Here is a 27,094-nt window from a genome sequence, read left to right on the forward strand (position 1 = left end):
ACAACTTTTATTTGTTTTTTTTCAGGTATTAACTCGTTAATAGCAAAAAATGTCTACGAAACTGCCTATCCCCTTCATGATGTAGGTATACCTTCCTGAAATAATATTTAAATAAAAAGCTAGTTGCTTTTTAGAATAAGAGATGCATCAGGATGTAAGAAGATGTACTATTAAGAAGCTGCCTATTGGTTTTAACTCTAATAGTATGGAAGGAGCCACATCTGGACATGGTTCCATGGGTGGATGTGATATGATTTTGGACATAGTTCCATGGGTGGATGTGATATGATCTTGGACATAGTTCCATAGGTAGATGTGATATGATCTTGGACATGGTTCCATGGGTTGATGTGATATGATCTTGGACATAGTTCCATGGGTGGATGTGATATGGTCTTCAGAGAAGAGGCAAATCAGATTAACAGTCCTCAGTGACGCACAGTCTGAATAACAGTTCTCCATTCTAAACCCACATTATCTGGTAATCAGATACTATGCTTGCCAGTGAAGAGAGTGGAGTATGGGGTGTGAATCACCATGCTGGGATTTCATTAGCCAGACAATATTACATATTAGCAAGTATTTAAAGCTTTAATTAACTGCAATAGTGAAAAAGTACATTGAGAATTGTGCCAAGGAGAAAAAAATATCTGTCTTCTAGAAGATTCTAGCCATGACTCTTTGGCAATGTCTATGCCAGATCATGTGCAACCCTATCTCCAGAGTTTTGCAGTACAATTTTAAGCAGAATTCCACACTTCTTACATGACTGACTTAATTCTATTTAGGATTTTACTGCAGGGCACATGTGAGCAGTTGCCAGAGTCTTCCTCATAGAGCCTCAACATTCTTGTTTTTGATTCAGAAGCAGTTTCTTGCCTTGGTGAAATACTTGACAACATTTGACTGCAGACAGATAATAAATAGGTGGCTGGTTGACCAGAAAGTGGAGAGTGTTTGGCTGGCCCATTGACTGATGGCTGCTGTTGACCAGCAGTCTAACTCTAGGGCTTTGTTTCTTATTGACAAGGCCCACACATGACCAGCAGCCCAACTCTTCAGCATGGGATTACTCCTCAGTAGGCAGATGTGGTTAGTGTGAATGTAGATAATAAGAATAGCTTACCTAATACCTTAGAGCATAAAGTCAAACATCAGATCTTCTGAAAAGTATGGCAGTGAGGAGAGATGAAATATTAGAGAGAGACAAGGGCAATAAGCAATGGATTCGAAGAAATTAATGTACATGTTCTTCTTCATGGTGACATCTGGATTTAAAGATCAGGGGTTGACCATTGGAAACATAAGACTAAGTTTCTCTCTTTACAAAGACCGCAAGTATCAATACAATGGCTTGGGTCCATCAGAAATTTTCCATGGAAGGGATTTCAATATGAGGAACATGACTCTCCCTTCTTTTCCCTCCTGCTGCAACCCGAAATACCCCACAATGCTGTTCCTGGAGAATGAGGGAACCCATCCCAGGAAAAGCATGGGATGAGTCAGAGGTTTGCATTGGAAGGGAGGATTTGACAAAAATCACCTCTCTTCTCACTACGGAAATCTTCCAGGAGATTCAGCCCAGTAGATCCGATACCAAAAAAGCCATGAGGAATGATGTTTCCTCTGAACTGCATGCAAAGAATAGCTGTGAGTCGAATAGCAGCTTGAATCACCTACATTTTGCTTAAAATGTTTGATTAATTCTTCTTTAACATAAAAAAATATCATTCACTAAAGATCGCACACCATTCTTCTTGCAATGTTTCTTACCTTTGGCATTGTATTTTCAGGGTGAATATGATGGTGAAATTGATGAGATGAATGAAAGAAAGGTAAAATATTTTATACTCCCAATTCAGTCCTGGCTTTGTATGTGTTGAGATGTTAGTGAAAGAAAATTTATCATGAGCATTACATACAATCCAGTCTGAAATGTTTCTACAGTTGTATGATTCTCATTCATTTCTATAGATTTTGTGCAGAACTTCTCATTAGAGAAGGCTTTTATTGTGGTACACATTATTTTTTCCATGCATTTGTCTGAATATAATTCACTGATGCTTACAAGCATGTTCTCAGAAGACTTTGGCAGTCTTATGTCAGGTACATGTACATATCAGATTAAGGGATGCACTACTGCATGCAGAACTGTAACCTTAGGGAAAAGTCAGTGAACCTATCAGGGAACAAAACCATTGCTGTAAATGGTAACGTGTGTCAGAAATAGTATGGCTGATAAACTTTATGTGAGAAGTCGGAACTGAGAAAATAATCTGTCTCTCTTTGCCAATACACTCAACATTGAATCAATCTGAACTGTAATAATGTCAAAGACACAAAAGCAAGATAAGGCTTGGTAGAGAAAGGGAAGCAAGTCTCCAGGAGGCATTCATGGATCAGACACTGTCCTCTATACTCAGGGTCAAAATACATGTTTCATGTGACACAAGTCAGGTTGTGGATGCTTAACCAGCCCTCTGTCACATGTCCATAACCTGTAAATACTTCTCAGTCACTCTGCACAGTTCCATGCACTGTGAGGGAAAAGGAGGCTTTCCTCCCATACTGTTTTTGCCAGGAGAAATGGCTGCACTAGGACTTATTTCCCCCTTCTTCAAGCTCTGTGTGCCCATTCCTTGTGCAGCCTAAAGCCCCCATTCACCCTCACAACTTCTGAGTTGTGTAAAGCCATGGAGAGATTTCTAAAGGTCTTAGTTCCCATGTGAACATGTAATGGAGTCAAATTGGCTGATAACAGACGGGCGGTTTGGGGTGACTCAGAGACGCCTCAGAAACTGACATGAAAAACCTTCCCAAACAGAAACATCTGCCACCCATCAGTACTCACCCTGTCCTCTGGCGTCCTCAGAGTGGCTGAAAAAGCTATCACTGTTGAAGTGGTTGCAGAGTTTCTAGTCACATGCCAGTCACCTCTTCAGCATCTGGAAGCGGCAGCCCACAAGTGAGGTGGACTGATAGTGTGAACACACCAAGCCACCCCGAACTGCATCCAGCTTTTTTTTTTTTTAACAAAAAACTGCCCAGAGCACATACTAAAAATGTATGGGGGGAAAAAACCAAACCAAGCAACGGGATGGTGCGCTACAGCTGTCTGATTGCGCCTGTGTTGCCCTGTGCACCACGGGGCTCCTTATTTCCTAAATATAGGTACACCTATATGTTCATAAAACATCTATATGTTCATAAAACATCTATTAACATACTTGCTGTTTTACATGTTGCCTTTTCCTAATCATCCACTGACTTATCTCATTTTGGCCCACTTTGAGGGAAAACTGGCTTCTGTAACTGGACTGCTAAAGCACGTGAAACTGCTGCCGTGTACTGTGGATTCTTTAAAGGTGTTCTCCCATGCCTTCTCTTGACCTGGCCACTAGAGATCCTTTTAAGTCGGATTGTCAGGGACCATAGGCATGTGTCAATCTACAGGGTTGCCAGCTCCAAGGTGGGGCCTGGAGATCTCCCAGTAAAGTTGCAGTACTGCAGTCCTAAGCTGTGCTCATGACCTGAGTTCGACCCCCACTGGAAGCTGGGTTTTCAGGTAGCCGGCTCAGGGTTGACTCAGCCTTCCATCCTTTTGAGGTCGGTAAAATGAGTACCCAGCTTGCTGGGGGGAAAGTGTAGATGACTGGGGAAGGCAATAGCAAACCACCCCGTTAAAAAAGTCTGCCGTGAAAATGTTGTGAAAGCAACATCACCCCAGAGTCGGAAACGACTGGTGCTTGCACAGGGGACCTTTCCTTTTCCAGACTATAGAGATCAGTTCCTCTGGAGAAAATGGCTGCTTTGGAGGATGGAAACTGTAGCCTTATACCATGCTGAGTGTTCTTCTCACATAGCCCTTCACAGGCTCTACCCCCAGATCTCCAGGAATTTCCCAACCCAGAACTGGCAACCCTAAACACCAAACTATAAACAACAACCCTGCCCCCCAATCTTTCACCTGTCTTCTATAGTTCTAGTAGAAGGTCATCAGGTTCCTGTTTAAAAACCAAATGTGCAAATGCATCTATAAAATGTGTAAAGCAATAAATATCTATGTAAATGCTTTGGACCCAATCCTGTCAGAAGCTCACCTATACAAGATACCACTGAAATGAATGGGAGTGGTGTGAACGCACTCTTGTTAAATTCAGCTGATGGATTGTTCCCCTGTAAAGAATTAGACAAACACAACATCTGACCACTAAGGGGTGCTGAAAATCCACTAATGGGTAACATATAGCTAAAAATGTACATGATGAATAGGTAAGGCTAGAGTGAAGGAAGCATCTTTTTATCATCTGCAATGCAAAATGCAGAATGCATTTAACTCAAAGGCAGCTGCAACTTTCTTCAGGAGGGTGAAATGCAAAAACAGCAGCTGATCTGCAAGGACTCACTGGATAACACGGTAAAAGAGGAAAGCACCACTTTAAGAGTGCCTGGAAAAATATTCACCCTATATTTTGGGCTGCCCTTCTTTTTATCCTGCCCATTTAGGTCCTGTTATGAAGTGTTAAGTATTAAAAACATAAAAGGTTCTTTCCAGAAATACTGCATTGATTACTCACATATGTTTCTTCTGCCCAGCCATAAGACTCAACTGTAGGATTTCTATGTATAACATCATCTGTTTTCTATCTGAACCTGAACAGTTTCAGTGTTTAATTTCCTGAAAAGCCCTGATCAGATTTAAAGGGAAGGGAGACATTTTTAAAAACCTATTTTCTAACCCTGCTCACCCCTTTTTTGATGGTGTCCCCTTTAAGGGTATCTAGGCAGCTTCCAACTCCCTTACCGGCAGTGTGTGGCCCCCCAGACAAAGGTGGACTCATACCGTCTGGCTTGTATTTCCGTATAAGGAAGGTCTGTTGATAAAGATTTATGTGCCAGCTCATAAAGCAAAAGGTAATCCTAATTAACCCTCTTCAGGCTCTCTCCTTGTGATAAAGGCCCCCGTGAAACACATACTTCTGTGTGCGTCCAGAAAGAAGCATCAGATAGTGCACACGCTTTCCCTAAGGCTGATCACAAGGAGCAAAGGAATTGGCCAAGCTGAGAGGCATCTCCCTGTTGCGAAATTCCTGCAAGGATGTAACTTTTAGAACCACAGGCTTTAAAGGGACTCTTGGGAATGTGCATCAAAGAGGCAAACCTTTTGAAACCTTTTTTTAAAAAGCTCTCTCTCTTTCCTCTTGGCACAATTGATGTTGCTCACAAAGGCACTTGACAACATTTTGCAGATGAGAACACCCTTCTGTAGTGAAACACTTCTTCTCATCCCAAGAATCACTGCCTGCACCTGCTCTCATGGCCCTTATTCCATAGCACTGTTCTGCCCTCCACCTGCTCTAGGCTGTATTCGACCGTTTTTGCACACAGCTCACCTCGCAGTCACAATCCTGTTCCCTCCGCAGCATCTGGTCAGATTTCCCACCATCTGCGCCGAAGTTACAGGAAGTGCTGCAGCTTTTGCGTAGCAAACGTAAACCGCTAAAACCCAGTTTACGTTTGCTACTCAGAAGCCGCGGCACTTCCTGTAACTCCAGCGCAGATGGTGGGAAATCCGACAGATGCTGCGGAGGGAACAGGATTGTGACTGCGAGGTAAGCTGTGTGCGAAAACGGTCTTCGTTTCTCTAAGTACTACCTTTTATTTACTGTCTTACAAAGCTGACATGTTAAGAATGCTTAGGAGAAGTTGGTGCCTTCCGGCAGAGGCTAAGGCAGGAACTGCAAGATACATCTGGGTATGGGGGGAGGCCTGGATGTCCTGTGTGGCAATCTGTGGTTATCTGGGGCTATGGGGGGCTGTTTTTTGAGGTAGAGGCATTTTCAGTATAGCATCTGGTGCCCGTTCTCAAAAACCTTCCCAAGTTTCAAAAAAGGTTGGACCAGGGGGTTCAATTCTATGAGCCGCAAAAGAAGATGCCCCCATCCCCCATTATTTCCAATGAAGGGAAGGCAGGCACATGGTCCCCATAGATATGATGGCCAGAACTGTCTTTGGAGTTCCATGGTGCTTGTCACAACCTTTCTCCTGGCTCCACCCCCAATGTCTGCTGGCTCCATCCCCAAAGTCCCCAGATATTTCCTGAGTCAAACCTGGTAACCCTACGAAGGAGAGAACAGTGTACGCCTTCTGAATTCCTTGTAGGAAGGAGATGGACAAAAATGAATTGAATAATAACACCAAGAAAAGAAGATTCGGGGAAGGTATTATGAAGTGAGCCCTGAAGGCCCAACTTATTAGTGACACTGCATTACTTATACAATGAAAGATTAAATCAAGATCCAGTCAAAAGAATTGGAGGGGACCACTCCTAACAGGTGATAAACTTGCAAAGCGAGTTGAATAGTGTACGTAAAGCTCTAAAAAGGGCGGTTACTTTCTGCATGGAGCTAGCCAGGCACTCCCAATATAAAGATTTTTGTCAAATTTGTATGTGGAGTTTAAGACTTGGAAGATTCATCCTAGATTCTCCCTCAACTATTTTTTTTGTGTGTGGATGGTATGGTAGTGTTTAATAGAGTCACTGTCCAAGGAATGGACAAAATTAGAGTCCATTGGCATCTTTAAGACCAACAAAGTTTAATTCAAGGTGTGTGCTTTCGTGTGCAAGCACACTTCATCAGACTTTAAACTTTGTTGGTCTTAAAAGTGCCAGCGGACTCTTAACTTTGTTCCATTGTTTCAGGCCACCCACCTTGATCTAACTTTATGCCAGGTGTGGACAGTAATACACCCGATATTACACAGAAATGTAGCATACATCTCTAGGGTTTCTAGGCCCTTTGCCCTCAGTATCTTCATTCCTTTATGCATGAACTTAAAATAAGGCTTCATGCAGCTGACAGAACAGGCTGTGCCTCCCAGTTTCCATTATCTTGGACTGCAATAAATGGACTTAAAAAAAACTTAGTAGTTTTGTACTCTAGACCTTCTCTAACTCTCTTTTGTGCTTAAGTTCTTCATTGTTTAATTTAGAATAAATTGGGGAGGGACGGTGGCTCAGTGGCAGAGCATCTGCTTGGTAAGCAGAAGGTCCCAGGTTCAATCCCCGGCATCTCCAACTGAAAAGGGTCCAGGCAAGTAGGCATGAAAAACCTTAGCCTGAGACCCTGGAGAGCCGCTGCCAGTCTGAGTAGACAGTACTGACTTTGATAGACCAATGGTCTGATTCAGTATAAGGCAGCTTCATATGTTCATATGAATAAAGCATGTTCTAGTGCAGGGGTGTCAAACATGAAGTTCAGGGGCCAAATCAGGCCCCCAGAGGGCTCCTATCAGGCCCCCGGGCAATTGGCTGTCATCTGCTTCCTTCTCCCTCTCTCTTGCTTCCTTCTGCATAACAGCTTGCTTTGCTACAGAGCAAAACCTGTATTTTCTCCATTGGCTGAGGCTCTTCCCTTGGGGAGGAAGGGGGGGAGGAATAGTTTGTTTTGCCAGGCTCTCTCAATTGCACAGCAGAGCTACTGAGCCAAGCCTCTCTTCTATTGGCTGAGGCTCCCCCCCCAGTCCCTTGGGAAGGAAGGAAAGAGACAGAGCTTCCTTTGCTCAGTTCCCTGGATCCCATGGGAGAAATACAAAGAAAGCATCTTTAAAACCAATGAGTGCTAACATTTTACGAATGTTTTAAGTTTTTTAAAATATATATTTGGGTTATCTGTGTTCTTTGTAAAATGTATATCTCTGCTACCTAATCTTAAATAGGTACACACATGGCCCAGTGTGGCATGGCTTGGCCCAACTCAATATGGCCCGGCCCAGCCCAACATGTCCCGACCCAACAAAGTCTCATTTATGTCTGGCCCTCATAACAAATGAGTTCGACACCCCTATTCTAGTGTATATTTAAATATCTTTAAGCATGTCAGAAAGATACTTAGGTTAATGGGCTGCTTTTGTCCAGAAATGTACAGCGTACAACTTCAGATCTGACAAAGTGAGCTTTGACTCACCAAACCGTAGACCCTGGGAAATGTTGCTGGTCTTTAAGGTTCTACTGGACTCATTTTTTTCTTCTACTGCTACAAACTGCTGCCCACATGCAACCAAGTACAGCATTCACTGATCCATTTTGGGCTGTTTTTTTTTTTTTTACAGAAAAAGTGCCGGGCTTTGTTTTTTTCTAAAATTTTCACTGTTTTATCCAGAATCCTTGCTTTTTAAATCCCAGGGGTATGTGATGGGCTGTAATTTATAGGAGAGGAATTCTTCATATGTTCAGTTGTATCATTTGATTATTCTTTCACAAATTCCAGGGCTGAGGTCACATCTTCTAGCGGTTTTTAAAATAATTTAGATGCAATACATCACAGATTATCTGCTTTCCCCCTCCTTCAGCTGCTGTATCGCGAGTGGGCACGATATGGAGCGTTTTACAAGTTTCAGCCGATTGATCTTGTAAGGTAATAAACTTCCCGTAATGAGACGTTTGGTTTGTGTAAAGCTGGCAAAGTTGCATTTGATTTGCACCATATGAAGACATTGGTCTTAGATAACAGAGAAAGGTGATTTTTTTTTTTACATTGTATAAAATCACAGACTTTCAGCATAAGAACTAAGCATTTCATTCGAGTTGAGGCAATATGCCTTAATAGGGCTTGTGGGCCTATATTTGCATCGCATTAGGGGGTGGGGACCCAAACTCTTGTGACTAATGAAGAGATTGCATCTGCATTCCTGTGCTTGCAGAGGTGTCACAGGGTTGCTTTGGGTTTCCTCTTCCTGAAACCATTTTTCACCCACCACTCAGACCACTATGATGCACATTAGTCAGTCCAACACCACAAACAATTAAAAGAAGTTAAGTAGTGGGTGGTTCTGTGGGCTGGCAAATTGTTCAGTTGCAAGGTGCTTGAAGAAGGAGATTTGTGGGTAAAGCTTTAATTCTCAATGCCCTGAGGCTGTAGGAGAGAACATTAAGCTTTTCATGCCAGGGTGTTGATGCCACCGAATGGCATCTGTGCAGTGTGGGGAAAGAGAAAATGGGGCAAACTATCCCAGGGCTCCTCAAGGTGTAGGCCCCCCCAGTGTATTGGTTCATGTTGTCTAAGTTTACTGGTCCAACAAGTTGTGTTCATCCAATGTTTGACCTTCAGGACAGGTGCTTACAGTGGAGTCCCAGCCTTCAAGTGAGGCCTAGAGTTCTCTCAGAATTAGATCAGTTATTCTAGAGGAAATTGCTACTACGAAGGGTGAACTCCATATCATTGTATTAAAGTGATGTTAAAGTGAAAATCGATACCTACCTTGGCTACCAGAAGCCACATGCAAAACGAACCAGTCATGGCCCAGGTAAGCCAAATCTCATCAGATCTCAGAAGCTGACCAAGGCTGACCTTGGCAAGTACTTGGATGGGAGACCTCCAAGGAATGCCAGGTCCGGGAGGCAGAGGCAGCTGTTACCAAGCCATTTCTCTGAACATCCTCCATGCCCCAGTAGGGTTTGCCAGAAGTCACCATGACTTCCAGGCATGCATGCATATGCAAACATATGCACACATATGCACACATACAAAAAAAAGGAGCCAGTCATGGGGAAGGAGCCTTTGAAACGTGACACCATCTCTGCAGAGCATGTAACCTGCTGTCAGCTTTTTGGATAATCTTCATCATATTTAAATCAGCCCCTGCCATATGATTATCCTAAATTTTTATTTTGAATTTTCAGTAAGAATACAGAAGGGAATAAAGGGCAGAAACATATTAAATAAGTATACAATATATGGGCAGTTTTGCTAATACGAATGCTGAATGTTTCTTATTCAGTGTACAAATATGTAAGAAGAATAGTTTAGCCAATATATGACATGACATATTAGCATAATGAAAGTATATGTATATGTGCGCGTATGATAATAGATGTATAATGTAATATAGAAGAAGAAGAAGATATTGGATTTATATCCCCCCCCCCTCCACTCCGAAGAGTCTCAGAGCAACTCACAATCTCCTCTACCTTCCTCCCCACAGCAGACACCCTGTGAGGTGGGTGGGGCTGGAGAGGGCTCTCCCAGCAGCTGCCCTTTCAAGGACAACCTCTGCCAGAGCTATGGCTGACCCAAGGCCATTCCAGCAGGTGCAAATGGAGGAGTGGGGAATCAAACCCGGTTCTCCCAGATAAGAGTCCACACACTTAACCACTACACCAAACTGGCTCTCTATATTGTGAAGGTCCAATATAGCGTCCTATTAAAACTTTTATACATATTTTATAATATTCTCTTTCTTAACATTGTTATCCTATCTTATCAATTTGATCTACTGTGGAATATGTTATTTCCTTCACTTTCAAAGTTCAGATTTATTGTTACGGTCAAGAACCAGCTCACTCAATCAATTTATATAAAACACTTGAATAAGAGACATAAATGGAATATGATATAAGTAACCTCATTAAGGCCCTGTATGATTATCAAAATAGCTTAAAATAGGTTATCAAAATAGGTTAAAACGGATAAAAGGAAGTACTTCTTCACCCAAAGGGTGATTGGCATGTGGAATTCACTGCCACAGGAGGTGGTGGCGGCCACAAGTATGGCCACCTTCAAGAGGGGTTTAGATAAAAATATGGAGCACAGGTCCATCAATGGCTATTAGCCACAGTGTATGTGTGTATATAAAATTTTTTGCCACTGTGTGACACAGAGTGTTGGACTTGATGGGCCGTTGGCCTGATCCAACATGGCTTCTCTTATGTTCTTATGTTCTTAGCTTTCCTGCCATCCCTCCCAATAAGTTTTGAAGTAGCCGCTAATTGTCCCCATCATACAGTCTGGAAACAGAGTTGCCAGCTTTCATGTGGGGCCTGACCTCTGTACTACAGACATCAGTTCCCCTGGAGAAAATGGCAGCTTTAGAAGGTGAAGTCTAGGCATTGCTTCCCTCCGGAACTCCCTCTCTTCCCCAAACCCCACCTTCCCCAAGCTCACTATTAGTCACTAGCGGGGAGAGGGGGTAGGAAATCGCTAGGAATTCCCCAACCCAGATTTGGCAACCCTATCTGGAAATCACTGGTTCAGATAACTGCAGGAATTAATTATTTTATCATTTATTTATGAATTAATATTTGATTGTCTAAACTCATAGTCTTCAGGCAGTATGATGAAGGACAACTAATGGCTGCTTCAACGCTTACAGAGGGGTGAGCAGGAAAGTTTTTGCATACACATACTCCCGATAAGCACCGCTGCAGTTTAGTGGGTGGGTGCGTTCCATAGTCCAATCTCTGGGCAACACTGAGACCAAGCCAGGCCAGGGCAGCACCTTGTATAAACCGAGAATGCAATCTAGGACGTTCCACAGACCCTTCTGCAATGAACAGGTCTTCCATGGCAGATGAACAGGAGGCCACTTTACTGGCAACAGTACGTAAAGAAGGTAGGAAGTTTGACTATTTTAACAGCTCCTGTACTATGGATGAGCTTGGTCCCAGGATGGCACCTGGATGAAGTAATCAATCAATCAATTAATCAATCAAGTTTATTACAGTCAAAAGACCAGCAAGGAATGAAGTTATGATGCAGTTGTCTTGCCTTATACTAAAGCAGCACTTGAGGGGGAGAGTGTTGTATGTTCTCTCTTTGCCAGGCCTCACCACAGCGATGACTTAGAATGTTCAGAACGCTGTTGTGTAACACAGATAATTATCTGCACATTCTATGACTCATGGCTGGGTGAACATGGAAGTTGTTTGATAGGACAGGATATGGGTACGAACAAACTGAATAGGCTTTTCAGCTTGGTGACTCAGCAGCGTTAGGTGTCTCTTGTTTGTTTTAACCTTTCTCCTAAAGGCATATGAAATTCTTTCCAGTGAACGTCACACATCATAATTCCATACTCTCATTCCAGGTAGCTCAAACTTATTAAATACTTTTTCTTGGATTTTGTCCCAATCCGTTCTCCTGGCAAACTGCTCTAGAGGCATACAGGGAAAAAAAATCATATTTGTTTTTCTGTTTAATTTGTTTGTTATTACAGATGTCCTTTTTCTTTGTTTTATTCATTATTCATTTGCACTGGATTCAACACAATGCATACTTCGGACTATAACTCTTAAAATTTTTCTTTCAAGTTGGATGAAAATAGCAGAGATCGTACCCCTCACCTGTAGGATCCTGCATCTAAAAATTCAGGCATATAGGCAAAAGTCTCCCTGTTTTATAGACAATTTAAAGCATGAAATATTTGGGGTTCTAACTTTTCCCTCAACCAACTATGACAAAATTCTGAGGGACTGAGGCTCTCACTTGAAGGATCCAGATTTCAGACATACAAAAGAAAGAGTTCCTTTAGGCAATTCAAATTCTCACATGCACTATAGGCCCAGGAGGAATCTGACAACCCCAGAAGGTAGGCAGAAGAGAGGCTTTTAGCCTTTAAAAGAAAGACGGATGAAGATAACGTGGCAGAGTAGAAACTGAGGGTTGTGCAGCTGGAAAATGATTAGAGCAGAAAGCAGATTTTTCCTGTCCTTCACTTTTGAGTGCAGTCCTACATAGGAGCACTTGGTGACAGATCATGGATTCAGGCAGATTCTGCTCCCTCCATACCTATTTCTATAATTCTTAGTGGCTGGTAGCATAAAATAAAACAGCTGCAGTTTTGGAAGTGCTTCAGGTGACCCTTTTCTTGCCTCTTCACTTCAGAGGCTTCTGCTGTTCCAGATTACCATCCAAGCCATGTATTGTGAAAACACAGCAAAAGGCTCCTTGCCCGTGTTCTAGGTTCCATGTCCCTCTGGTAATATATAGAAATTGGTCACTGTCATCGTGACTTCCTAGGCCATTGAACTCAAATATCAGAGGCTGGGATACTGCCCTTTGTAGTAACAACATGATCAGGTTGAGTGGATGAAAGGTAGACCATACTGGATCAAGAGGAAGATATGCAGATTGTTTCAGATAATGGGCACATCCATGTTTGGTGTATGTGTGTAGCTTAACAGGAAGGGGTGAGTGGTCAACAGGATCAAATTGTACTTGTTTGTCTTTGAAACTTACTGTCTTTTCAGTCCTCAATCATAGGTGCATGCCAGAAAATGGTTTCACTAATAAGATGAATAAAACTATTAATTCTTTGTGATGTTATTTGTAAAATGCTTGCTATTGACTGAAGAAACTCTAATGGAGAAATACTTGCACTTCTCTATCTCTCTCTCTCTGTATAATTTTATATAAACATACATAGAAGAAGGTAGGATAAGATAGAAATTACCGCAGTGGTTCATTTATACATAAACAGACATATTTTGGCCGGCACTTATCTGTTGAACTTTTATGTTCTCTTTTTTTTTTAGAAAGTATTTTGGAGAAAAAATTGGAATGTATTTTGCCTGGTTGGGCTTATACACAGAGTTCCTTATTCCATCTTCCCTAGTTGGGATCATAGTCTTCCTGTATGGATGTATGACCATTGAAAGTGATGTTCCCAGGTAAGATTGTGTGTGGGGTGTGACTTCCTGTGTACCAATTGGGATCTCTTTATGGAATGGATAACATTACAGTTAGAATATGTGTTTTAGTTAGAGCAGAACAGCCACAGAGATAGTCCTCTGGTCCTCTTCCGTTTCATCTTCCAACTATATCTTTGCTGCTCCCTGCTTTTGGGATGCTTTGCCTGGTTCCTTCCTGTTGAAACATTTTCTTTTGTTCTTGCACTGCTTCCTTCTCTACTTTTCCCTTCTAGCCCTTTTCCCACATGCCACTTGACTATATGGGCCAAGCAATGCAGGACACTTAAGCATGTGAAGTTGCTCTCCATTGTTTCCTTCTCTTTCCCTACCCTGAAGGCAGCCATGGAGTCTGCAATAATGTGGAATAGCAGACTGATGTAAGAAGGGGACAGGAGCTTTTTGATGAGCAAGGGGGAAAAGGCATGGCATGACTGAGGGCCAGTTCACACTTTTGCCCCCACCCAGCCTGACAACAGACATGGCCTGGGAATTCCATGTGTGGAACTTAATTCCCTGGTGTATGCAACCCCAATTCAAATTGAGACTTCTGCTGCAGCACGCTGGGTTGACACTTTCATTGAGCTGTGCACTACAACCCCAAGATCTTTTTCCCTCTCAATCTCAGCAAATTCAGACTCCATTAGCCTATACTTGAAGTTGAGATTTTTTGTCCTTCCACTTACCAACGCTGAACTTCACTGGTGACATTGTTGCCTATGCATCCAGTTTGTGGAGGTCCTCTTGGAGCTCTTAACCATCAGCCTCGGTTTTCATCATCCTGAATAATTTGGTGTCATCTGCAAACTTGGCCACTACACTACTTTTCCCATATTGATTATGAATAAATTAAATGGTACAGTCTCCACTACTGATCCTTGTGGGACCCCACTGCTTACATCCCTCCATTATGAGAACTGTCCATTAATTCCTACTCTTTGTTTTCTGTCATTTAACTAGTTTTTAATCCATAAGAGAACCCATGCTCCAGAAATCAGTTGTAATTCTGGGAGATCCCCTGGCCCCACCTGGAGGTTAGCAACCATACTTGGGCTGCCTCCAGTCAGGAAAATGGCATTGGGGAAGAGGCCTTCAAGTCCTCTAATGCAAGACTCTTTTCTCTCTGCAGAGAGCCTTTCTTGTATTGCAGTAGGACTATTCCACCTGAGGAAAGTTCCTTGCCCTGGAAGAAAGCTCTATTTTTAGTGAAGCTGAACCTTTGGATCCAACTTAGTCTAGGTATTCAGGCATTCTAGTAATTAATAATAACTTCTGTAGATAATTAGCATTCTTTGTTCCTACACGTAAGGAAACATGTATATTATATTAGGAACTGCACAGCTTCCCGGGGACATTCCCACCTCTAAGAAGCAAGCAATTCATGTTTTGAAATCATGACTTCATATAGAAAGATGAATTACAACTAACTCTTCAGAGGCACGAATAAAAGTCCTAAGTTTTAATACAAATGTTTAATGCTTCTGTGTGAGAAAATACTCTCTGCCAATATCTTAAGCGGTGGGATTTATGACAAAAGTTGTATCTGTAGCACCCTCTGCTGCCTTTTTAAACATACAAATAATATCATTATGTATTATTTTTAAATGCTACTGTAATATCTGTAAAAAACGGCTTTTGTGGTCATTAAGACATCAACCATGCTCCATAAAGAAAACATTTTTTAAAAAATATGCTCCCTTATTGAAATAGAGTTTGGAGATACTAGAGAGTAGATGCCCTTTATACCGTAAAAGTCAAAATACAAGCTCAGAGAACTTCGAAATCTAATAAAATGTGAAAAAAATGGAAGGGAGAAGGGAAATGTACAATTTGGAAGGGAGAAACCATAAACAGTGCAGGTGCTTAACTACCTGTGATTTTCTTCTATGCTCTACTTCCCTGTCTTTTTTTTTTTAAACCCTAAATTGTATTAAAATCACATTTGGGGGAAAGTAGGGTTGGGCAGGAGTAATTCTAAGTACACCTCTCCCATCCACTGCTTTTTCCATTCGAACAGCTCATTCTTTGCTGCTCTTTAGATTTCTAGGGACTTTGTTCTTCCACTCAATAACTAGATCATACATATATGCAGGGGTCATTTTGTAGAAAAATAGGTGGTGGAGCTCATCCAGGGATTGTTATGCAGCTGCACATACTATTCAATGGACAAGAAGAAGAAGAAGACATTGGATTTATATTTCACCCTCCACTCAAAGAGGCTCCAATCACCATTCTCATGCTCCTCTAAGAAGCGGTTAAAAAACTCCCCAACTACAGGGTCGGATTTAATTTGATATTAGGGCGGAATATAATCAACCACCCTGCCCAGGGGATCACTACTTTGCCGGGCCTCTAATAGTTTACTCAGAGCGGCTCACAATCTCCTTTATCTTCCTCCCCCACACAAACACCCTGTGAGGTGGGTGGGGCTGGAGAGGGCTCTCACAACAGCTGCCCTTTCAAGGACAACCTCTGCCAGAGCTATGGCTGACCCAAGGCCATTCCAGCAGGTGCAAGTGGAGGAGTGGGGAATCAAACCCGGTTCTCCCAGATAAGAGTCCGCACACTTAACTACTACACCAAACTGGCTCTGACAAGGAGGTGGAACTCTCAGAAAGGTTCAGGAGCTGTGCTCCTGTGAGCTCCCACTGAATCTGAGGCCTGCATACATGAATATATGTTTTCCATCTAGACACAATTGAGTTATGGTGACCCTGCAGGGCAGAGGTGTCAAACTCATTTGTTACAAGGGCCAGATCTGATATGTGTTGCTTTGCTGGGCTGAGCCATGCGTGCCATAGTTCAGAATATCAGAGATATAAACTTTATAAATGACACAGGCAGTATCTCTGCTGTGCAATTGAGAGAGCCTGGCAAAGCAAGCTATTCCTCTCCCCCTTCCTCCTCAAGGGAGGAGCCTCAGCCAATGGAGAAAACAGAGGTTTTGCTCTGTAGCAAAGCAAGCTGTTATGCAGAAGGAAGCAAGAGAGAGGGAGAAGGAAGCAGATGACAGCCAATTGCTCGGGGGCCTGATAGGAGGCCCCTGGGGGTCTGATTCGGCCCCCAAACGTCATGTTTGACACCCCTGCACTAGAACATGCTTTAATTTATTCTAAATTTAACAATGAAGAACTTAAGCACAAGAGAGTTAGAGAAGGTCTAGAGTACAAAACTACCAAGGTTTTTTTATTTACATTTATTGCAGCCCAAGATAATGTAAACACAAGACAGCCGAGTTGCTTCCCAACCTACATGCAAGCCTTTCTCCTTCTCTCTCCATTGCCAGTCACATCCCTTTGTCAGCAAACTGCCACTCTGTGCATCCACTCTCACCAACACTCTTCACAGTTGCTATTTGGTGCAGTGGTGGCAGTGCCAGCTGCTCGGCTCCACTCTCATGTAGCAGGTTCACCAATCCTTTCTGAGCTACAGTTGGTGGAGGTGGGAGGGGGAAACACGCCATGCCTCTTCTTTCTCCACCTTCACTACCATTCCACCCACGCTATTTTACCTCAGCCTCTTAGCCCCACCCCCTAGCCATTTCCTTTCTATTTCTTGGCAGTTTCAACTATACACACCTTACCAAGTGTGCCTGCTCCCCCCCCCCCAAGCATCCTCCTGTCTTCCCTCCCTTGTACCAGTTGCTCACGGGCCAGAAAAGAGCCCTGAATGGGCCGGCCCAGTTCCATCCCCCAGGCCATAAATTTGACACCTGCACCATAGGGTTCTCATGGCAAGAAATTATTAGAGGTGGTTTGCCATTGCCTGCCTCCGTGTAGCAACTCTGGACTTCCTTGGTAGGCTGGTTTCACACTGTGAGATTGACATGATTTTATCCCGTTCAGAAAAAATCTGCTAAAGTTTGAACCGTTTCTGGGCAATCGGACAGCTGCTGCTGAAGTGGCAGGATCCTGGCAGCAGTCAGTGGTTGCCCATTCACACTGCTAGCCTGGCTCAACCACGGACTTGCTGCGGAAAGGGTTGCCTCTTTAAAAAAGGCCCCTGTGTGCGCGCTCAATTGGAGAAGTGGAGAAGCGCACCTCGGAGAGGGGTGAGGGGGGAAAAAATCCCCGACCTTGCCGGAAACGGCTTGGTGTGATCACACAGCTCTTCCCCTTATGAGTCGCCTCAAGGCATTCAGACAGCAACAGTAAAAATGTATACTGTTTAACTCTGGGGTGGCCAAACTTAGTTAACATAAGAGCCACTAGAATAAACGTCAGATGTCTGAGAACCGCAAGACATAAATGTCAGATGTTTGGGGGCTGCAAGATAGGAAGGAAGGCAGGAAGGCAAATAGATGGGGGAGGTGGAGGTGGAAGAAAGGAACTTTAACTTTAAATATGTTTTCAAGCCACTGGCTGGCTTGACTTGGGGAAGTGATTTAAAGCGACAAATGTCTTCTCCGAGCTGGTTGATGGGGTTTTAAGAGCCACATAATATGTGTGAAAGAGCCACATGTGACTCCCGAGCCACAGTTTGGCCATCTCTGGTTTAACTTGTAAGCCACCTTGAACAAGTTTCATGGAGATACAGCGCAGACATTTTTGAATAGATAAATTAAATATTCCCCTCACCAGCTACCACCTTTGGTGAGGGGTCCCCAACATTGTTGAGCCCAAGGGCAGTTTCGGAATTTTGGAAAAAAATAAAAATGAAGATTGAGGCGGCAGTTTCTGCAGTAGATTATATCTGTCTTCCTGATCCTGACCTGTTGGATTTTGCTTTATGTAGCAAGGAGATGTGTGACCAACATAATGCCTTCACCATGTGCCCTCTCTGCGACAAGACATGTGACTACTGGAACCTCAGCACTGCTTGTGCGACAGCACGGGCCAGCCACTTATTTGATAACCCTGCCACCGTCTTCTTCTCTATTTTCATGGCTCTCTGGGGTAAGCTTCTTTCTGAATGTTTATATGTCTTAGTCGAAACCCAGACGTGAAAAGAAGATGAATGTGCTAATAATGGTCAGGGTAATATTGACTACAGGATATGAATTGCAAAACTGTTTGCTCAGGATTCATGGAGAGCTGCAGAAGCGGTGGTTTATAGCTGCCATTTTAATCAGTGGATTAAGAAACTAGAGCTTTAGTTGATAAAGCGGGGGAAGCCATTGACAATTTGTGAGGGAAAGTTATAATCAAAGGTAAGGCTGTGCTTTTTAGTAAAATAGCTTGGTTAGGTCTTACTATAATAAGGCAGAGAACAATAATTAAAACAGGACTTCCTTCTGAGACTGTGCTTGTTTTTTGTGTGTAATTTCACAGCTATGAGAGTACTATGACTAACCCAAGGTCACCCAGCTGGGTACATGTGGAGGAGTGGGGAATCAAACCTGGCTCTTAACCACTACACTAAAAGACCATATCCTATCGTCGCACATTACTTGTTGCTGGCTCCACCCTTCCTCACCCCCTTTCTTCTCATTGCCTTGACACAAAAGCACCAACCTGAGGGGAATCTTGCTTGACCCCTCCCCCCTTGACTGTTGAGCAATGGCTCAGTTAAAGGGGGGGGGGGTAACTATTAAAGGGCTAAAAGGAGAAAAGACACTGGAACTTTGTGCTATCATACATTTTGGTTACCTTTTCCCCTTATTGTTAGAACAGAATATATCATATGTGGGTTACATAACTATGTACAACTTGGTGAGGTAATGAGACAGAATGTCATCCTGGATCAGTAAGAGGTCTTCCAAGGACAAAATAAAAATTTGTTGCGTAAAAATCTCACATTCTTTCTAATCTCTGCCACAAGATTAGAACTTGCTAGGGAATGAAAAACAAACCACAGGTCTTTGTACTCAATCCTAGTAAAAGACAGTGTGGGATGAAGCACTGATGGAGAATTTGGTGTTTCATTCACAGTACGTGACAGTTTGATAAATTCATTGAAAAAATGTTCAATGTTCTCGTTTTGTGTTCATGAAAACTTTGGTATTTTAAATGTCAGTGGTGCTGCTTGTATTGGTAGACCTACTTCAGTGGTGAATTGTTCAGGGGCAAACACAGGGCTGTTTCCAGACAACATTTTCAAATAATCTCACTCCATCCCTTACTACAGCCCTGCCCGACATGGTTTTTGTCCATGAAGGTCCCATTATGATCTTCAGCTTAGGTGGTCAAAGTGTATTCCTCTTTCCCTTTCCACCAGCACCTAATTGGAAATGTCAAGTAATCTGAAACGGGGTTCTTTTCCTGTTTAAAATTTATATTATGACTATATACTATGTGTTTTATTCTATATTATTTATTTAGCAATACTTTAATACTTATTCATTTTATATGCATAACTTTGTGACAAACTCTGTCTTTATTCATTTTGTATGTGTGTCTTTTGTCTTAAGAGCCCCGTGGAGCAGAGTGTTAAAGCTGCAGTACTGCAGTCCTAAGCTCTGCTCACAACCTGAGTTTGATCCCTGGCAGAAGCTGGGTTTTCAGGTAGCCGGCTTGAGGTTGACTCGCCTTCCAACCTTCCGAGGTCGGTAAAATGAATGCCCAGCTTACTAGGGGGGAAATGTAGAAACTGGGGAAGGCAATGGCAAACCACCCCGTAAAAAGTCTGCTGTGAAAACATTGTAAAAGCAATGTCACTTCAGAGTCGGAAACGACTGGTGCTTGCACAGGGGACTTTTCCTTTTTCCTTTCCTTTTTTCTTATCCAGAAAGTCCCTAGTATTTTTTTAAAGAAAAAAAGGCAAAATTTTCCTCATAAAATATAATTAATATATCAATAATTCTGTAGATGGTTTTGGTAGTATTTTTTTTGTTTTTTCAGAGGTTTCAAGGGAGTTAGCTTTCTCCAAGCACTCGAAGTATGGCAGCTGGTGAAGGCGCTTAAATTCAGTCAGAGCATCAGGCGTGTTCTGTCCAACTCAACTTGCATGCTTGCTTGTAAAATTTGTGCTGCCTTTATGAGCATGAGGCATATGAAGACAACGAGTAGTATTGTTAGGAGACCCTGGCCAGGGGGTCCATATGTCCTCAGAAATTCCAAAGAAATGATATGAGAGATCTGGGTTTACTTACAAGGAGATCTTTAATAGCACACCAGAGTTATAGAAGATGCAGGCTAAGCTTCCATCAGCTGGGTCTTGAGTGCTCGCACGTACAGGAAAGCTTGCCAGAATTTGAGACCACATGCATAACTAAGACTACACATCTTATACCCTAAATACTGGATACTAGTCAAAGAATGATTAATCAAGCTATCCCAAACACTCGATGAGCCAAGCCGTCTTGCACCTGGCTTCCAGTGGGGAAAAGAAACAACCCAAGCTTTGAAGATAAGTGCTGCTAACAAGCATGGCCGAGAGTTCTCTTGGGAGCAGCTGATCAACATTCTCCCATGAGACTCAAGGTAACTAAGCACCATCATGTAACAAAGATGGGGTCACCCAAGCCATACAAGTGTTTGCATGTGCGTATCTTCTGAAGTAACAACAGTGGATTTTGCAAATATCTTGGTAGACCTCATTTTACTGACTTCCTCCCACTGGTTTTTGGTGCTCTTGAAAGAAGCCTTCTCCTTTGTTACTCTTAGCGCTTCACCTTGCATGTAACTGAAAACTGTTGTGGATAATGTAAATATTTGTATTTGTAATAGATTTCAATGACTTTCCAAAGGTGTTTTAAGAGCTGGTGATCAGTTCACATTATAGCAACTTAGAAAAAGTTGCTTTGGGTATCTCGATGACATCATAAACATTGAAGTTACCAATTAGAATTGGCTATCATATGAAAATATAATCCATACATAAACCTTTCAGAACTACAGGTTGAGATTTTCACACATTACATAATACCACCTTCTGATCTGGGAACTATGAAAACCAGTTCTTAGGTGGCCCCTTGGTCTGACATTAGGGCCACCAAGACATTTTCAGTAGTAAATCATAATATGTAGAATAGTACATATAGGAGCAGGTACACTTTGAAGTATCCCAATCCCAGGTCCTAAAGAGCATTAAAGGCAAGAGACAGTACCTTGAATTTAACCCAGAATCTGTTACCCAGCAGAGCTCATACAAAGCTAGTGTCATGTAGTTAATACCAGAAACCTATCTGACCAATTATAGCTTCTGAATAGACTTCAAGGGCAATAACAAGTTGTTGTATACAATCTTCGTTCTCTGTCTCAGATATTTTACAGGCTTACGTTAGAAGAATGTATATATTTCATGTGCTGGCAATGCATATAATCGCACCTGAGTATCTTGCATCCTAAAGGTTTCTTGTGATCAAAATGGGTTTTTCTTTTTCTTAAGCCACCATGTTTCTCGAAAATTGGAAGCGTCTGCAGATGAGACTGAGTTATTTCTGGGATTTAACTGGCTTGGAGGAAGAAGAAGTAAGTTTAAATGAAACAACTTCAGGTCATGTTATTTGCTATTAGTGGGAAACGTACAAGCAGATTTTAGGTGATATAGAAAAGTCTTCCACTTCTTGCTTTTTTCCGCCTGCCAAAGGCCCATGCCTGAAGGCAATCGTAGATATTTCGTGTGCTCTCAGCAGCAGGCTTCAAATGCTTGTAAAGAAGAGATGAAGCCAGATTGTATATATAGCTGCTCCAGCACCTTTCCCTGTTATTTGGACCACATTGTTCAAATCGGAATTTTGTGCTGCGTTCAAAACTGGGGTGCAACCCATGACATCTCGCTTTCCAGTGGAGCAGAAAATAACATTCTCCAGTTATTTATGCCATAAGCTAGGATGTCTGACTAGTGGTGCAGTCCTAAACAGCTTTACACCATCCTAAGCCTGTTGATAGCAGTGGTCTTAGAAGGGTACAATTCTGTGCTGCGATTTTCTTTAAATCAGTGCCCTTACAAGCCTTTGCTGCATTCAAGCATCAGTGACCATAGCTAGGCAGAAAAGTCCTTTAAATTCTTCAAACAGAACACACTACAGAACAAATGAAAAAGTTGTTGGAAAAACAGATATCCAAGTTATTTTTAAATTCCCTAAGGTAACTTGCTGAGCGTAATAGCGGATTGTATATCTGTGTCAATTCCTTGGTCGCAGAAATTTCCCATTGACGTCAACAATGAGGAGACTTCTGCCTGAGTATGAAATTTAGGATTTGGCTTTTTGTTTTCAAGATGGGAATTCTCAGTTTCCATTTGGAGCAGTTACTTGGTCTTTATAGTACCTTGGCTGACTTGGTTTTCAATAAGAGTCTGGCAGCTGGACTGGCCCCCTTCCAGCATTACAGGATTCACACACACGGAGACACAAATACATATATTCCTACATGGTTACTTCCTTCAGCTCATCAAAACTACTCCTGATACTGCCCTAAGGTAAACAGCCTTGTCTCTCCTAAGCAAATGTCATGATGATGCTGGTGTGACTTCAGTAACCCCTGTGGGACTATTCCACTGAAAATGAGTTTGGAGTTAGATGGAAAGGCCACAATCCCACAAAGATTTAAGCACCTTCAGTTTCCATGTGATCCATGCCATGGTCACCTCAAGATTGGATTACTGCAATGCCCTCTACATGGGCTGCCCTTGTCTCGAACCCGGAAGCTTCAGTTAGTGCAGAACGCAGCAGCCAGGTTGCTAATGGGCCTTCCTATACGGGAACACATTCAACCTGTGCTGAAAGCGCTGCACTGGTTGCCCATTGCATACTGGGTTCGTTTCAAGGTGTTGGTTCTCACCTTTAAGATCCTATATGACCAGGGGCCTGCATACCTGAGGGACCGCCTTTTCCCACATGTTCTCCGGAGAGCACTTCGGTCTGGTTCGCAAAATCTACTTACAGTCCCGGGCCCTAAGGAGGCCAGGCTCGTGACAAATCATGACTGCAGATTTGAGCCCAAATACAGAAAAAAAATAACATAAATATGAGAAAGGTGTATTCCTTCCACCGCTTCTCACACTTGCTGTTGTAGAAACTGTTGCAGAGTTGCTGGCGTAGAAACCACATGTAGGTTTAAAAATCCTCAGATCTATGCAGTGACCCACGCACGCAGTTTTAAGGGGTCTTTGGCAAAGTGACAAGGTCCCATGGCAAACATGGAAAGAATACTGAGATCCGAATATAGTAAAAGCAGAATATAGTAAAAGCTTATCTTTAGTCATACAGTGAAGATCCTTGTTCTGGGGTCACTGCAACTGCCAAAGCAGCATTTTAAAAAATCTGCATAATGTATTTATTTTATTTATTTATTTTTCGTACTTATATCCCGCCCTCCCCACCAAGGCAGGCTCAGGGCGGCTAGCAACATTTTAACGTCAAATAATAAAACAGTAAACAAGCAATTACAATAATCAATTATCAATTAAGCAGTTAAAACAATTTAAGATAGTTTAAAAATGTTAATAAATTTTAAAACAATTCTGGTGCTAAAATAGTACAGTACATTCAGTAGTGTTGGGCACCTATGTAGTTTGGCTGAAGGCCAGTCGAAATAATGCTGTTTTGCAGGTCTTGTGGAACTGGGCAAGTTCCCGCAAGGCCCTGACATAACCAATCAGATCTGCAGTGTCCAATCAGAGGCCTTGCTGGGCAAAAGCACCATGTGGCTGAACCCACTTTCTAGAAAGCACCACTTGGCTGGTACCAGGAAGGAAGTCAGCAGGCACCCTGATGCCCATAGATGCCTGTACTAATTCACAGGTTCTTCTTGTAGCTATAGGCACACAATTCCTGTGGGTCCTTGATTAAGACTGGATGGCCAGGTAGTGGGTCTGATGAGCCTTCTCCCTAGGAATACCTACTATTGTTCAATTAGCATACTTGAATTAGATGTCTGTGTGATGGCCAGAAACCTGTTATGATTCTGGTCCTGGTACCAATATAGAAGCATCAAGATGTATTTATATGAAAAACGGAGGCATCTTGGCAGCACTGGAGCATCTAACAGTCTGGAGTTTGCCAGGTTTTCAGACTTCAGTGCTATTAACCTGAATGTGGCTAGACCACGGCTGCTTTTCTGGATGGCTGTCACAATTCATTTCCTGCAACCTAGGCACAATTTAATTGCATAATTCTTTGCAGTATGCAGTTTTCTTTAAAAGTGCGTTATAATATTGTGTGCCCTTCTCACGCTTGTTTTTCTCTCTTATTTTCCAGTTATTCTTATAACAGTAATTATGGTCAAAAATGTTTTTTAATAAAATGTTAAGAATTACAGTATTAGCTTATAGATTTTGAAGTAATGCTGACAGATGTTTCAGTTCCTTCTAAGGCTTTGTGATAAGGATATGATTACTGACAAACTTCATGTTCTAAGACTGCCTTAAATATGTTCTCCCTCCCTTTTCATGGCTGAAATTCGCGAAGGAGTGCATACAGGTTTGATTTGAGGGGTTTTTTCTGCTTTGTTTTAGATAACCCTACCAGAGTTTCCTGTCAGATCCTTGTGTGTCTTAATTGTGAACAACCAAATATGTCCTGTGCGTAGAAGTATTTTGATGTGTTTTGATGATCTACAAATCCGGGACAGTTAAATCTTTCCCCATGTATCTGTTTGCTGCAGGAACATCCCAGGCCAGAATATGAAATCAAAGTTCTACAGAAGAAACCCACAACTGAAAGTAGCAAACCAGTAAGCGAGGATGAGGTAGGACATCTGGAATTACTGTCTTTTTCTCATCCTTTTCTTTCCAGTGTTACATTTGTTGGGATTAACTGGTATAGTTAGGCCAGTTCCCACTAGTTAGCAGAGTACTTAAATAAAGCTACAAATGCAGGTCACTCAGTTTACAGAATTACACAGAGCCACATTACAAGTTTAAAAGAGAAATGATCCTCTCTTTATCTGAGAAGTACACATCTAGATAGGAAAGAGTAGAAACAGGATAAAGTGCTAACTTACTAGCAAAGGATGGAAACAGATGGCAAGAGAGGCTATCTGCCTCATTGTGCCGAGAACGGACAGTATGTCATCCCTTTAGGTGCATGCAGTGAGATGGGGATTGTATGTGAGAGACAGTTCTAGGTATGTGACATAAGGCTGTCATAGGGTTCCCAACCTCCCCCTACATCACTGGCGCAATGACATCACCCGGAAGTGATGTCATCGTCCCTGCGACATCGCACATGGCCACTCTAGGCATTTCCAGGAAAACTCTATGGTTCTCCCAGACGCTCTAGCCATTTGGGAGGGAAAACTCTATGGTACAATGGGTGCCATAGAGTTTTTCCCTCCCAAATGGCTAGAGTGTCTAGGAAAACCATAGAGTTTTCCCGGAAATGCCTAGAGTGGCCATGCATGATGTCGCCGGCAGAATGATGTCACTTCCAGGTGACATCATTGGGTCACGTGTGCATTTTGCACACGCATGAAAGTTCCCTGCTGCAGAATGCTGGGAACTTGGCAACCCTAGAGACACAGCAGAAGGAAGTTGTTCCCTGAGAATACAATCTACACTTCAAAAGGATAGCGGCAGAAAAGTGAGCACAGGAAGGAAAGGTCAGTATGCCTGCAATCACACATAAATAATGCACTTTCAATACACTTTTCAACTGGATTTTGCCAGTTCAGACAGTACAAACCAGCTGGAAAGTTTACTGAAAAATGGATTGAAAGTTTACTGAAAATGGATTATTTAGTGTGTGTGATCACAGCCCATGACTATCTAGCTATCTAGTCTGTTGCATCTTTACTTCCAACAGCATTTTTGTTTGTGTTGCAAGCTTCAGTAGGTTGAATTGAATTTAACTGAAGATTTCATTAATCATTTTTCAGTAAGTGAGAGCATATGCACCAGGAGGCCTGTTTGCTTGTTGTTGATTTTTTAAAATTAGGAATGGTTGTAAAATAAAACAGAAAACATTAAAGATTGCTGGACACTGTCAAAATAGTTCCGTGTTGAATTTGTGACTCAGCTTCAACTGAGCATGCCTTTCAAAAAGTCTTTTAAAAATTATAATCTATTTGACTCATTAGTAGCTCAAAACTTGCTCAGAAAAGTTGTGTTATGGTCATTATAAAATGCATTTAATGTGAAGCTCATTGATTGGTTAAAATAAAGGTGGTTAACTGATAAAAGTTAACAGTTGTTAATAAGCTTCTGCTGGGTTCAAGCAGGCACATTTTTAGTGTATTTCTCCTCTACATTGTTGCTTTTAATGTAAAGGCCCATAAAAGCAAGTGTGTGTTTATCTTTGGAAAAAAAAGAGTTGTGTTCTTTTTTCCTGTCACTGCATTGGTTCTAAGAGTAAAGTTCTTGTAAATGTTTGCTTTAGAACTAATTTTTTGGCTTTTGTAGGTCCCTTAAGTTTCCTTATCTTAATCTCTGCGGCCCCGTAGCACAGAGTGGTAAAGCAGCAGTACTGCAGTACTGTGGTCTGAACTCTCTGCTTACGACCTGAGTTCGATTCCGGCGGAAGCTGGATTCAGGTAGCCGGCCCAAAGTTGACTCAGCCTTCCATCCTTTTGAGGTCGGTAAAATGAGTACCCAGCTTGCTGGGGGGGAAGTGTAAAAGACTGGGGAAGGCAATGGCAAACCACCCCGTAAAAAGTCTGCCATGAAAACATTGTGAAAGCAACGTCACCCCAGAGTTGGAAACGACTGGTGCTTGCACAGGGGACCTTTCCTTTCCTAAGATTCCTTGCATTTGTTTTGGCCAAATGCATGCTATCCTTGGAGCTGCCACATGTGGCATCCCTGCCA

The 27,094-nt window shown here is 42.4% G+C and overlaps 1 protein-coding gene across 3 annotated transcripts in view; it reads left to right on the top strand.

Annotated features, from left to right (window-relative positions):
• Positions 1–27,094, top strand: part of ANO2 (anoctamin 2) — a 178,070-nt gene that overhangs the window by 68,916 nt on the left and 82,060 nt on the right. For all 3 annotated transcript variants that reach the window (XR_009556199.1, XM_060254361.1, XM_060254362.1), the window contains exons 8-14: positions 26–81; positions 1,794–1,835; positions 8,353–8,417; positions 13,313–13,447; positions 18,200–18,360; positions 21,734–21,816; positions 24,955–25,038. Coding sequence is in view for 2 of the 3 variants with exons in the window: in XM_060254361.1 (XP_060110344.1) it covers positions 26–81; positions 1,794–1,835; positions 8,353–8,417; positions 13,313–13,447; positions 18,200–18,360; positions 21,734–21,816; positions 24,955–25,038 (626 nt within the window). In the remaining variant the exon portion in view is untranslated. The remainder of the gene's footprint in view (positions 1–25; positions 82–1,793; positions 1,836–8,352; positions 8,418–13,312; positions 13,448–18,199; positions 18,361–21,733; positions 21,817–24,954; positions 25,039–27,094) is intronic.

The sequence above is a fragment of the Heteronotia binoei genome, chromosome 14 (genome assembly GCF_032191835.1).
Source record: "Heteronotia binoei isolate CCM8104 ecotype False Entrance Well chromosome 14, APGP_CSIRO_Hbin_v1, whole genome shotgun sequence".
Taxonomy (NCBI): Eukaryota; Metazoa; Chordata; class Lepidosauria; order Squamata; family Gekkonidae; genus Heteronotia; species Heteronotia binoei.